The sequence below is a fragment of the Gracilinanus agilis genome, chromosome 5 (assembly GCF_016433145.1).
Source record: "Gracilinanus agilis isolate LMUSP501 chromosome 5, AgileGrace, whole genome shotgun sequence".
In the NCBI taxonomy this organism is placed as follows: domain Eukaryota; kingdom Metazoa; phylum Chordata; class Mammalia; order Didelphimorphia; family Didelphidae; genus Gracilinanus; species Gracilinanus agilis.
The window spans coordinates 156413412-156428063 of NC_058134.1; the positions used below are offsets into that span (position 1 = coordinate 156413412).

Here is a 14652-nt window from a genome sequence, read left to right on the forward strand (position 1 = left end):
TGTGTGTGTGTACACACACACACACACTGGTATCCCTTCCATGTTGCAACTTTCCCCGTATTAGGTTTCGATAGATATATCATGAGTTGGCATAAAAAATTAAATGGACATTTTGAGGGACTTTTTGCAGAAGCTGCAGATTACATGAGAAGGCCAATAGATGACAGAAAAAGTTTAGAAACTCAGAAATGTATAAAATATATGTATAGTGTTATATAATGTCAACATATTTTATCTTTGAATGCCATAAAGATACACAATTTTTTAAAAAAGTTAAAATAAATAAAAAAAGTTTGTGAAAGGAACATGAAAGCCAGCAAATGACAAAAAGCCAGAAATGTTGACATTGGCATACATATGGCCGATGAGCAAATACTTAACCCAAATTTTATAGTAAAGTACTGTAAACACCCCATAAAAGAAAAAAGAAAAAAATTCAGACTTCTTCTCTGGTTCAAAGAAAGGACCAAAAAATTTTATGGATATTTTCCAGATCACAGAGGTATTGTACCCCTGACCCCTTGTGATGTGTAAGGGATACTTATATATATTAAGACCTTAATAAATAATTATGGATTGGTTGTTTGAAAAATAAATATCTTAAGAAGGGAAGAAAGCCATTAAGAACGATTAACTGCTTTTTAAAAACTTTTTTTTTAAGGCCATATCCAGAAACATAAAATGTGTGTGTTTGTGTATATGTGTATATATATACATTATATATGTATGCATAAAATCTATTGTAAGGCTGTCACAGAATGCATACTGTCTATTTATAACTGGGAAAAAGTATGCATTCTGTGGCAGCCTTATAACTTAGTGTATATTTGAAAATGTGCTTTGAAAACAGTTTTAATATACGTATTTCTCTCTAGTGTACACTGCCATGGGGAACACTATCTAGCCTAAAATTAGAGAGTCGGAAAGATAGTGATGATGGTCCTATCATGTGGGTACGTCCAGGAGAACAAATGATCCCTGTGGCCGACATGCCAAAGTCACCTTTCAAAAGGAAAAGGTATGTTGGCCCCTAGCTCAACCAGTCATACTGCATTTATATGTATATGTATGTATCCTTTCTGGTACTAGAGGCAGCATGGTCTAGTTGAGATGGGGGCTAGTCTTGGAATTAAGAAGCCCTGATTTAAGTCCTGCATCTGTCAGACATTAGTTATGTGGCAAAAGTTAATTTACATATTAATTTCTCAGTGCCTTAGCAACTCTCTTAAGATACTTAGCTATATTACAGGGGTTACAGATTCAGATCATAAACAGATTATATAGATTTCTGTGGGTTACTCTGGAACCAAGCCACTATTTTATAACATTGTTTCTATGGGAAAATGTGTTTTAGGAAACATAGGTTTATCTTTGATTGCATATAGCTACATACCTTGTGGTTCTTGGGAAAGAATCTTCTAATGACTGCCAAGCAATTTAGGATATAAATTATTCTTTAGAGGGAAATGTAAGGGTACTATGCCAGAGACCAGCTATTTTTAGATCAGATATTGTAAATTCAGTGTTCTAAAGTCAGAAAGTTGCCTCTGTTGTGTTTGGATTTCACATATTAGGAGAACATAAAGTAAGAAAATGTAGTTTCTGAAATTTGTAATTTGGCTAATGTATAAGCATTGCTCTCCTCATTTCTGTAAGATCATAGGATAATAAGGTGTTTAGTTGAAAGCTACCTCAGATCATCTAGTCTCCAAACTGCTCGTCTTACTCAAATGTATGGAAGATTTTTAAGATTAAGACATATGTGGTAGTTGCTATACTAGCATTTTAACCTGTCCAAAACCCCCTTTATGGCATTTACATTTCTTTAGAATTGTGTCATCTACTATGAGCTATCACATAGTTCCTTGAAACACACTGACACTTTCATTATTCTGATAAGGCTAATAAAGTAGATTTAGAAAGTTGATACCTCCTGACATTGTGACTTAGGATAATTAAAGAGGTCAGGCTATCCATTGGTGGGGGGGGGGGTCTCCAAAAATTATGTATTACTGTACCATGTTGTTCATTAGTAGATAGCTGGTAAGTTGTGTTTTGTCTTTAAGTAAAACCAAAATAAGCTTATTTAGAGGACATATACAACTTTCATGACAATGGAGGGTAATATGATTATATTGATACATCTTGGTAAAGCAAGTTAGTCCAGTCTTTTAGAAAAGACAAAAGGGGGCAGCTGAGTGGCTCAGTGGATTGAAAGTTAGGTCCAGAGACTGGAGGTCCTGGGTTCAAATGTGGCCTCAGACACTTCCTAGCTGTGTGACCCTGGGAAAGTCATGTAACCCCCATTGCTTAACCCTTAGTGCTCTTCTGCTTTGGAATCAATACCCAGTATTGATTCAAGGTAAAGGTTAAAAAAAAAATGAAAGAAAGAAAAGAAAAGACAAAAGTGTTCATATAGCTATCTGGGAAATGAATTCCATTGGAAATGAAAAATAACACCTAAGAGAGTGTTTGTTGATAGCTCACTCTACCAAAAGTAGAAAATAATTCAAAACATAATCTTTCCGTTTATTAGTACCATCAGATTTATTACTCAAGAAAAACAGCATTCTTTATTATTAAGGTGTTTTTTTTACTGTTGATGTGTCTAGAGTTTCAAATTAATATCTGGCATATGAGCACTTGGGAAGCTGGTCTCTCACGTGTTTTGGGGTAAATATACTCAACCTTGGAAAAAGTCCATTCTATAGAGTATTAGATTACAGTATCCTTGTTCAACACCTTGCTTCTTCTAGGTTTATATATTTTACAAACCTTTATGAAATTTAAAGGGAGATTAAAACAGATACGGCGAGGAGGCATTAAGGCAATGAGGAAAGATTTGATAATAAGTTGACTTAATAATTTCAGGTCTGCATTTATGTAAAATGATTACAAGCCATCTCTGTGTTGTTGCTAAGCAACCCTTTTTATTATGCTTTAAATGATGTGTTCAAATAAACCCTCTATAAAATCAAAAACTTGAATTTGAAAGAAGTCACAAGGATGTGTGTGTTGTGTTTTGGTTTAAAAAAAAACACAGAACTACCAATGAAATAAAAAATCTGCAGTACCTACCTCGAACTAGTGAGCCCCGTGAAATGCTTTTTGAAGACAGGACACGAGCCCATGCAGATCACATAGGACAAGGCTTTGAGCGACAGACTACAGCTGCTGTTGGAGTGCTGAAGGCTGTGCACTGTGGAGAGTGGTAAGTAATTCATTTTGTTCTATTGGAAAGATGTTTTTTTCCTTTTAAAAATAGTTGTTGGAACAAGATTTAAGTGTCAGAATTTTTTTATGAGTGAGACAATTCTGCTCATTTCTTTATTTCTCTGAAGACTCATATCTATCTTGTCTGAAGTCCGTATCTATTCTGAGGAAGTTAGCTATATAGTAGGAGGTAACTAGATAATTATTCCAAAAGGTTAGTTTTGGAGACTTTCATATAGCAAGATGTCTGACAGTATAAAAAAAGAAACAAGACTTCAACTTTTACCCAAAAAGTCTACTTGATGAGACTTTTTAAATGAGAACTAAATACATATGTGCATATATATTTATGTATGTGTGTATACATACAAATATGTACATATGAAATTTAACACATCTGGTTAACATGTATATATTCATCTCATCACCCCCCCACCCCACCCTTCCTATCATAGAATCAATCAGTTCCAAGACATAAGAATGGTCAGGGCTAGGTAATTGAGGTTAAGTGATTTGCCTTAGGTTACACATTTAGGCAGTATCTGAGACCAGATTTGAACCTAGAACTTTCTATCTTCAGACTTGGCTATCTCTCCACTGAGCCACCTAGCTGCCCCTCACTTATACTTTAGAAGAGGTCCAAAGAGAGATTATTTTTAAAGTTTACCTAGAATCTTATTATATAAGACAGTAAGTCAGTCTATCTGAAAGCAAAATATAAATAAAGCAAACAAAAAATAAGTGGAATTGGACAATATAGATAGGAGGTTTTATATTTCTCTTTTCATATTATCTAATCTATTTTCTATTCATATTCATCTCAAGAAAGAAGACACCATTACAATGGAAAACCTTATGAGTTTGGTGAAAGGTAGTTCTGTGTCAAACCTCTTAATGGGGGCCAGTGAATATTCATTGTAATGCTGGCTTTTGTATGTAGTAGTGAATTATTGAAGGAGTAAAATCATCTTAACACTAATTACTAGCTTTGTTTTTCTTGCAATATTCAACTATAGTTGTATTTTTAAAAGTTAATGAATAAAATAAGCAATATAAAAATTAATAAAATAATTAAATTTTTATGAGTAGTAATTTTTTCTAATATCAAAGTTATTTCTCCCATTTTTCACCCATTCTCTCAAAAACTTAAGGTTGTTTTTATATATTAAATTTTTATGATATGTGTGTGTATATATATATGTATATAATGCTGTTATATTAATATGCTGGGATATTCATTTTGATTAAGGAAATTTTTACATTTTACTGAGATTTAAAAGAATTGTTATTTGATTATATCTTGATTTCACATAGTTTTTATACTCTTGATACTTTCTACATGTTAATGTTTGTTCTTTGTCATAAATCTAGCTTTTTCATTCACCTATGTTGCTGCTGAACTGACTTTAATAGGAGGGCTGGAATAAGGTTCTAATAGATCATTCTGTAATCTTGTATATGTAATCTTGGTGCAAAGTCTTTTTAACTGAGCTGACTGGCCTTCATATTATTTCTAAACATCTTTAATGTTCACTTTGTAGAGTTATTGACTCAATAACTATATAATGACTTGAGGACTTAAAGATGTTTCAGCTCCAAATCATTTTATCTATGCATATTAATAGGGATAATAGGGATTAACATAATATGTACTAAACTTAAAAATGGCCATCCTTACTTTGACCTGCTTATTGCCCATTGTCATGAAAATCTTTGAGTATTGGGAAGAGTAAGGAAGGTGGTGGAGGTAGGAAGCTGGGGTGAGAATACCTATTATTCACAGTTGTTCAATGTAAAGTATTCCTAACACTATGTATAATGTTCTTCTGGTTCTGTGTATCTCACTCTGCTTCACTTCATGTAAGACTTTCCAGGTTTTCAGAAAGAACTTTTAAATAATTTTGTACGTATAGATCCTTCCCCTTTTTGTTTTTTATTTCTTTGGGATACAGACTTAGCAATGGTACTGCTGGGTCAAAGTATATGTACTGTATTATGGCCCTTTTTGGAGATAGGTCCAAATTACTCTCCTGAATGATTAAATCAGTTCACAGTCTCCCCTCCCAACCCCCCCAAATGCATTTGTGTTTCAGCTTTCTCATATCCTCTCAAAGTTTTCTCATTTTCCTTTTCTGTCATAATAACAAATCTGATACTCATGGCTTGGTACCTCAAAATTGTATGTATTTGCATTTCTCTAAATAATATTGATTTTTAGAGCATTTTTTCCGTGACTATAGAGAGCTTTAATTACTTTGTCAGAGAACTGCCTGTTCATATCCTTTGGCCATTTATCAATTGGGGAGTGACTTGTATTCTTAATATTCAATTCACTTCTCTCTGTATTTGAGAAATAAGGCCTTTATTAGACTTTTAAAAAAATTTTGCACCATTATGATTACAGCGTATTACTTTACATCCTATTTTTACCCTTGCTTAATTTTTGACCTCCACTCATCTCCTTCAATTTGTCCTCATTTCTATCAGCCCTACCCCTCTTTTCTTAACCCCTTCCCCTCATATTTTCCTATAGGGTAAGAGAGCTTTCTATACCCAATTGATTGTGTCTGTTCTTGCTTCATTGAGCCAATTCTGATGACAATAAGGTTCACATGCTCTCCTCCCCACCTACCCTATCTTTCCCTCCACTGTGAATGCTCTTTCATGCCTCTTTTATATGAGATAATTTACCCCCATTCTGTTTTTCCATTCTTGTTCCTCCCAGTGCATTCCTCTTTCTTCCCATGCCAAAATTTTATTTTATTTTTTATATCATTTCATCATATTCAATTCACACCTTTGCCCTCTGTCTATGGATACTCATTCTACCTGCCCTAATGACAGTTTTTTGATATCACAAGCCATCTCCCTGTGTCTTTTGATTTGTCTTTCCCATTTACTTCTTTATGATTCTTTTGAGCCTTGTATTTGAGAATAAGATTTTCCATTCAGCTCTGATCTTTTCATCAAGAATATTTGAAAGTCCTCTATTTCATTGAATACCCATTTTTTGCCCCCCTAAAGAATTATGCTCAGGTTTACTGGGTAGGTGATTCTTGGTTGAAGTCCTAGCTCCTTTGCCCCCTGGAATATACAATCCCAGGCCCTCCAGTCCTTAATTTAGAAGCTGCTAAATCTTGTATTATCCTGACTATGGCCCCATGATATCAGAATTGTTTCTTTTTGGCTACTTGCCATATTTTCTTCTAGACCTGGGAGTTTTAAAATTTGGCAGTTATATTCCTGGGAATTGTCCTTTTGGGAGCTCTCTCAGGAGGTGATTAGTGGATTCTTTCAATTTCTGTTTTATCCTCTAGTTCTAGAATATCTGGGCAGCTTTACTTGAATTCTTGAAAGATGATGTCTAAGCTCGTTTTTTGATTGTGGCTTTCAGATAGTGCAATTAATTCTTAAATGATCTATCCCGCATTTATTTTCCAAGTCAGTTGTTTTTCCTATGAGATATTTTCTATTTTCTTTTATTTTCTCATTCTTTTTACTCTGATTATTTCTTGATGTCTTACGGAGTCATTTGCTTCTACTTGTCCAGTTCTAATTTTCAAGGCATGATTTTCTTGAGTGAGCTTTTGTACCTCCTTTTGCATTTAGCCAATTCTACTTTGTAAAGAGTGCTTTTTCGTATCTCTTTTTCCAGGACAAATTCTTCTTTTAAGAAGTTTTTCTTATATATATATATATATATATATATATATATATATATATATATATATATATATATATCTTTTCCCATTTGACCAATTCTGCTTTTTAGGAAATTCTTTTCTTCTTTAGATTTTTGTGCCTCTTTTTACCAATTGACCTATCATGGTTTTTTTAGGCATTAATTTCTTTAGTATTTTGAGGCATTATATCATAGCTTTTTAGAGTATAATTTGATAGAAATCAGATGGGTCACTCTACCTTCTCCTCCATCTTGGCTCTATGCTCTAAAAGGTATCTTTTTTTTTTTTTTAAAGAATATTTCTAGGAGTTAAAAGGGAGTATATTTATATCAGAAGGTGAATTTAGTTTATTCATTCCTTTCTTCTAAGAGCCAGGCTGATGATGTGATTAACTGTATTTAAAAAATAAAATAAAAGTTAGAACAGAGGGCAATCGATGTATTTTCTAAAAGTGTAAAAGAGAACAAAAATTAATAGTGAAATAAGTAACTGCCTTATCAGGGTGATATTCACAACTAGGGCACACCCACACAATCATAAGTGACAGGAGTGACACAGGGTACCTGGGGATCTGAACAAGGGATGTGAGATTAGGTGAAACACACTAGTTGTTAAAATGTCAGTTGACAATTATTCTGGTCACTAGCCTAGCTAGGGAAACTCAGGTTTAGGAAGATATCTAACAGTGGGCTCTTTTCTTGTGGTAGAGGAAGACAACAGGAAGTTAAACAGTTTAATGTTATAAATTAAGGAAAGAAGATGAGGGAGAGAGGGACAAACTACACTTAACACCTTTGGGATAAACTCAGGGTTAGAGGTCTGGGAAATCCCTTCACTAACACTATGGCAGGCAGGCAGGCAGGACACAAAGGAAGAATGGGTTCTCACACAGATGTCCTTGATCCATTGCTCAGATGTATCAGCTGATCCATGTTCACAGGTAATCTGTCTAGTAAATCCACAGGGAAGACAGGGAGAAAGATGTATCTTATTTGTCCGCCAAACAAGATAGCTAATCTCAACCTGCTCTTCTTGCACTTGATAGATGAAAATAATGCTTTGCAAATGTTTCCCAAGGCACAGTGATAACCCCAAAATCCACAGTCTCTCTGGTCAGTGGAGGCTCAATTCCAACAAACTCCACCAAACCCCCAACTGCCATATAGAGAGAGTCCTCTGTGTCCAGTCCCTTGCTGCATTCTTGGTTGGAATTTGCTTTCCTACTCTTAAACCTATTTTCCTATTACAATAAGGAAATAAACAGCGGCTTTACAAAAGTAGTTACTTCATAATACAGATACATACTGACTCATACAGTTCCCTTCTTTTCTACTTTGATTTGGAAATGCTCACACATTTGGTGTTTTAGTTCATAATAAATTTTTAAAATGTATATTAGCTATGTGAGGCATTAAGAAATTCAGTGACTTGTTCAGAGAGTTACATGTCAAGATTTGGAGCCTCATATCTGCTGTGAAACTTAGCCTCATTTATTTATTTTAAACTCTTACCTCCTGCCTTAGAAGCTATACTAAATATCAGTTTTGAGGCAGAAGAATTGTAAGGACTAGGTAGTTGAGATTAAATGACTTACCCAGAGTCATACAGCTATAATTTGTCTGGAACCTAGCTCTCCCAGCACCATTTATAACATTTTTCCATTGAAAAATGAATTTAGAATTTGAAGTAACCAACCAATGTGAACTTTTAGTAATAACCTTCTGTGAATTGGGGAATTAGGTAAGTGAGCTTCCCATACAACTGAGATATAATTTCCATATAACCAAGATCTCCAGTGGTGATTCTGACTTGGACACAAGTATACATTATGCCTGTGTGGAAGCTGCAAAGACAGTGTGCCTAAGAGCATTCTTATCTAAACTCTATATTCCTCCAAGCCTAGTCTAATGAGAGCCCTCCACATAGTACTTGAAGAAGTACTTGTTAAATTTGAGTACAATCCATTTCTTGAAGATCAGTTATAATCATCTCAAGAAATTATTTTCAAACTATGGCCTGATTAAAATATTCCTGGTGCCCCTCCCCTTGTTTGCTCCTGCTCTTATTATTCATAGCATTCTATTTACATTTTTCTAACATGAAGTACTTTTTTTTTAAATTAACAAAAACATACACCCTTCCCTGCAAGGATTTGGAATTTAAAGCAACCAACTGACAAACTTTTAGTTTGGGGGATTATTTATGCATTTGTAATAAGCACAAATCCTGGATATTCCTGTAGGAATTTCAAGAAAAGAAGTTAGATTTTTCTCTTTAAGTTTTGCAAAAAGAATATCCTTTTCAGATCATCTATTTTTTAGTAGTTTTTAGAGTTGTAGTAGTTGTTTCCTAGTTTAGGAGTTAACACTGATATACCTATATGCCTACCTAAAGAATTTATATACTAACAAACCTTTCTAGTAAATGTGTATCAATTTAATGCTTTTTAAAAAATAAATGGTGATAATTAGCCTTTTAAGATGCTTTGTCTTTTTAAGTAATACAGTATTGACATTGTTTCTGTAAAATTGTTTATATATAAATTTACTTACTCTTTCTCTGCATTAATATACTAGTACTCCCGTTGGAAATGTCTCCCAATTTCTTGTCCTATACGAATCAATGGGTTGGAGGATTTTGCTTTTGTATAAGGTTTCTGATCAGGACAAAACCTAAATTTGAGAGCACTCTGGAGCAGGTGACACTTCTGGAAGTTTGTAATGAAGTGAGAAAAAATGACCTGCTGAGATGAGATACCCATGACCCAGTGCAACTGCATACTTAAGGCAGACAATAGGATTAATATTCTGAGGTGTGAGTTCTTTTTCTGTGTAGTAAATTATATTAGTGTGCCTGTCACATAAGTACTTCCCTTTTCCATAGTCAGATGTTGAAGGAAATATTTTTTCACTGTTGTTGGGGGATTTGTTTTTTAAAGTGTGATCTAGGATTAATTGTCCTCTGGGATTTCTTCTTATTTCTTGCTGTTTAGGAAGTTGAAGATGATAAGTAGGCCAGTGACTTTATTTCTTTAGGGATCTTGATTTTCTTTTAGGCAGAATATCACATAAGTATTTAGAAAGAATTTTACTTTATAATAGCCCAGGGATTCTTATCAGGATTCTGTGATCTCTGGATGTCTTTGTTTTGCTATATTTTTAGAAGCTGGTCAAGTAGTAGTTATAAGACCAATTAAGTTGAAATGGACCATTGAGCCCCCTTGCTTGTTTAATTCTTAGATGGAGATCTTAGGTAAGATAAATTTTTAATAGTATACATGTTATTCTTAAGATTTCTTTGACCCTAATTTGCTTTTATTTTGGCCAAAAGCTTTGAATTAGGGAAGCTGAGGAATGGGGAGAAATGATAGTGTGAATTCTTAACTCTAATTTTCTTTTCTAGGCCTGATCAGCCTCGTATTACCAAAGATGTAATTTGTTTTCATGCTGAAGATTTCTTGGAGGTAGTTCAACGAATGCAATTAGATTTGCATGAACCTCCACTATCTCAGGTGTGTTATATATTATTGTACTCTACTCAAGCTGGTTTCATCATGGAACAGATTTCTTATTTTGTTCCCTTTTTCCTTTTCTCTAGTGTGTCCAGTGGGTTGATGATGCAAAACTTAATCAACTTCGAAGAGAAGGCATTCGCTATGCCAGAATTCAGTTATATGATAATGATATTTACTTCATTCCAAGGAATGTTGTACATCAGTTCAAGACTGTTTCAGCTGTATGCAGTTTAGCATGGCATATTCGGCTCAAGTTGTACCATTCAGAGGGTGATGCCTCTCAGAATGCAGATTCTTTGGAAGTAGGCACATCAACAGATCACATGTCGTCAGTTCTTGGACTTCATACTGACAGCATAATTTGTACTGTAAGCAAAACCACCTCGGATTCCAATTTTCCAGACAAGCTGCCTACTAAATATGAATTTCAGCAGATTAAACATGAACCTTTTTCATCTGTAAGAATTAAGGAGGAAACCGTGAAAATTAATATTCTTGAAAAAACTATGGCACCTAATAATTTGGACAGCCAGAATGTTAAAGCAAAGTTGGATCATGTTGAATTTACAGAATTTAAAATTGACATAGACTCTAAATTTGAAAGTAGTAGCAAAAATCTAAAAGAAAAATTGTGCCCTGGAAGTCATATAAGTTTAGATGACACAAGGCAGCATAGTTCAACACATCCAAGTTTGGATAGAAAAGATGATGACATTTTGTGCTAAATTTGTACATACAGTTTTAAATTCTATTCTTTTTTAAACTTAATGACATAATAATGTAAAGATTCATAAAATTCTAAAAGCAAGCCAATGCCTTGCTTTCATGTCTGTTACAGAAAATAGTTGATGTAGCTTTGTAACATTCCTCAGTGCCTGTCCATAACTGTGAAGTATCAAAGCACTTAGGGCCAGATGCACTGTAAACACTGCAGGTTTAACATAAAGAAGTCTTTAAATCATTTGAGTTGTAGGTTTTAGAGTAGAGCTGACATTAACATATATATATATATATATATTTTTTGTAAGATGAGCCAGAATTCTTTTTGACAATTCAAGGCTTTTCCATAGAGCTTATTTATACCAATTTTTTTTTCCATTTTAATGTGTCAGCACTGTAGTGTAAATAGCTTTTTTAAAAGAAATCTTTTTAGTGTGATTTTTACTGAAATGTGAGCCACTTAATAAAGGTTCATAATAACAAATTTGTTTTATTGTTGGGTCTGCAAAAAAGACTTATTGAAAATTTAGTTAAATCGTTTCATTGATCTATTATGTTTCTATTGCTGGTGTATCCATTTAAAAGTGGTAATGGAATGCAAATGTACTCATTCAAATCTAGTGAATATTTAAATTCCCCACTCTGGAAAAGCATTTTTTTTTTTAACCAAGATTCAGTTATGAGAACATATATATGTGTGTGTGTACCATACTTTGCACAATTTTTTAAAAATTGCTGAGTCAGATGAAAATTTTGAAAATGTTTATCACTGCTTATCTGGAACACATTTTTTTGTATTTAAATTTAGCATTAAGAAAAGTAATAGAAATGTTTTGTGGAAATTGGGAAAAACAAGATATGAAACAATGTCCTACTACTATAACTTAGGAAGTCATGTGGCCTGCCTACATATTTTGTTGGTTCACAAATTATTTACAATCTGCATTACAGAAAATTTCTTACTGATAGGAATTTGTAGAGCATGGAGTCCTTCGTGAGAGTAAGAATATCCAATTCATTAATATTGTAAGGTGCAATTAAAATCCTCATTTATATTTTTCTGGGGAGTAGGAAGCAAATATATTAAATGGTGGGAAAATATTAAAACAATAATTAAACTTCCAGATCCAGGAATGATCATTTTTACTAATTCTGGTGTGGTGCCTCTTCCATTTCAGAGTCTCATTCCCCTCTCCTGGAAGGCAAATGATTTGGATTAAAGATTTGGCACAGGAAAGTTCTAGGTAGTAATTAATTTGGAACAGCAGCTTGGGCCCCCCACATACCTGGTACGAGATTTCAATAATCTATTTTCAGTTAGATATAAAGCTGAACTCAGAAGGATGGGCTCTATGCCAGAAAAACAATTGTGTTGTAACGAATAGCATTTGGAACTGTCACCATTGAAAAATCAATGCCCAACTTGTTAAATTTAGACTAAAATAGTAATAGATTTCCACTTATTACTTCCTTGCAGATTGTTTCCATAGCTCTTTACTTGGCTTTGGATATGAAATATTACATTTGTTGTTGAAGGACAGACCTTCTGTCTTTTTATTCAGGTCTTATCTGTGAACTAGTGCTTCCTGTTCGTTCCAGTGGCCACAACTCCCAGCTTCATGTATCAAGATACCCTTTACAATTGCTGACCTTCCTGGGGATGAGGAGATAACCCTAAGAAAGAGATATGCACTGTGAATGGCAGTTGACTGCAGAAGTGGTTTCAATTCTAATAGTTAATAGCTACATAGCAGGGAGCATGGGTTTTAGGAAAGGCTGGAATTTTAGGAGAAATCAGTATCTTAAGAAGACAGTAATTTTAGTGAAATAGGGAAAGAAAGGTGGTGGTAAATTATGATAATGCAAATATAGGCTTTCACATTGTTTCTACAGCTAAATCATTCCTTTCCCCACCCTTCTGTTTTCCCTCTCTCCTGTCCCAAACTAAACTCAAGCATTTTGACAGCTTTTTCAGGGAACAAAAATTAACCTTCCAAGAAAGAGAGGAGGGAATAAAAGTTAACCTGTCTTACTGTTTCTTATTGGGGAGGGGAAGTTAGCAAGATTTGATTTGGTCTTCTTTCCAATTTTCCAGTAAGGTAGAAATGGCTACTTAGTTCTCATAGGTCTTTAAGTCTTAAGGTTATATATACTGCAATAAAATGCCTTTAGATTCTATCTCCAAAATATATGAGCCTTAAACTTTTCAATTTATAGGAAGTCACACCTGAAAGCAGCCCATAATGGTTGTGTTTTTTAAAATATATTCCTCTATATGCTATAGTTAAACCTCTGTATTTTGATAATTTAATAGTTGTTAAATGCATACATCCCTATGGAGGGGAAATGCAAAGAATCAAGGGGTGCAGAGCTTCTGTGACCCTGCCACAGTCTTGTGCCATGATCATTCCCCTTGTCTTGCTGGGGATGGTAATGATGACAAGAAACACCTCTGAGTGATCCAGTTTGAGATCCAATGGACTACATTTTGTGGCAAACATATATTTCCACTTTTTAATATTAATATGGTCTCCCAGTTATAATACATTCCAGTTCTCTAACCATCAGACTGCATAATTTTCTTTGCCTCCATTTTTCTTTTCATCAACCACATGTAAAACATTCGAAGCACTAAAAGTATAAAGATATCTGGTTATATGCTCAACCAGGAGTACAGCATTGACAGCATTGTTAAATATTAAATTGATAAGGAGACATTAGAAAAAATCTCAACATATCTTACTGGTATCATCTACAATGCCCTTTTCAGTGCCCTTTTCTGATTTATACAACTTATATATGCCTGTATTTCATACTCAGGTTAGCTAACATAAGAAATCAAACATTTGTGGTACTTAGTTGAAAGCTTTAATAAAGCCATATTCACCCCCCACCCCCACCTTTGTCAATAAGGTTGTTGACCTCCTCAATAAAGAGAGATTAGGTTGGTCTAGCACAGCTTTGTGTGGTTTTTGTTTGTTTTTTGTAAAAATTCTGGTTTCCATTTACTCATTTTGAAACCATTTTGTACATACAGATTTTATCTTGGATCATTCCTCTCATAAAGTATAGTATCACTATTAGGCAAACATGGAGGGGTTTTACAGAGCCATTAAAATTTCAGCATTTTTCTTAAGGATTCCAAAGTATAAAATTCTTTTCTTAGTACAGGAAAAGAGTATTTATTTTTAGTGGAAACTTTCTTATATTTATTCATGTCATCCAGTTATACTTCTGTGATATTAGAGAGCAGATTTTTCATGTTATATAAATACATGAAAATAATTTTGATTTCATTGGGAAGGACAAGTCTTCTCTTTGGATTTTGAGAGAGGACTTGCCTTTTAATAACTGTTCTGTATTTATGCTTTGTAAATGTTTCCTACATCTTCAATAACTTGCTTTTGCTTCATCATCTCTTCCTAATTCTTGTTACAAGTTGGCAGAAATTAAGCATGCTTTTCCATTGCTCTTAAAATCATGCTAAATATTCTTGATTATTAATCTCATTGCACTCAATGT

General features: G+C 33.9%; 1 protein-coding gene across 1 annotated transcript in view; it reads left to right on the forward strand.

Moving 5' to 3' along the window:
• Nucleotides 1–11584, forward strand: part of RSBN1L (round spermatid basic protein 1 like) — a 97052-nt gene extending 85468 nt beyond the window's left edge. Inside the window, exons 5-8 of the mRNA XM_044678175.1 lie at nt 876–1018; nt 3044–3211; nt 10299–10407; nt 10494–11584. Of these exons, the coding sequence (XP_044534110.1) occupies nt 876–1018; nt 3044–3211; nt 10299–10407; nt 10494–11135 (1062 nt within the window). The 3' untranslated portion in view covers nt 11136–11584. The remainder of the gene's footprint in view (nt 1–875; nt 1019–3043; nt 3212–10298; nt 10408–10493) is intronic.
• The last annotated feature ends 3068 nt before the right edge of the window (nt 11585–14652 follow it).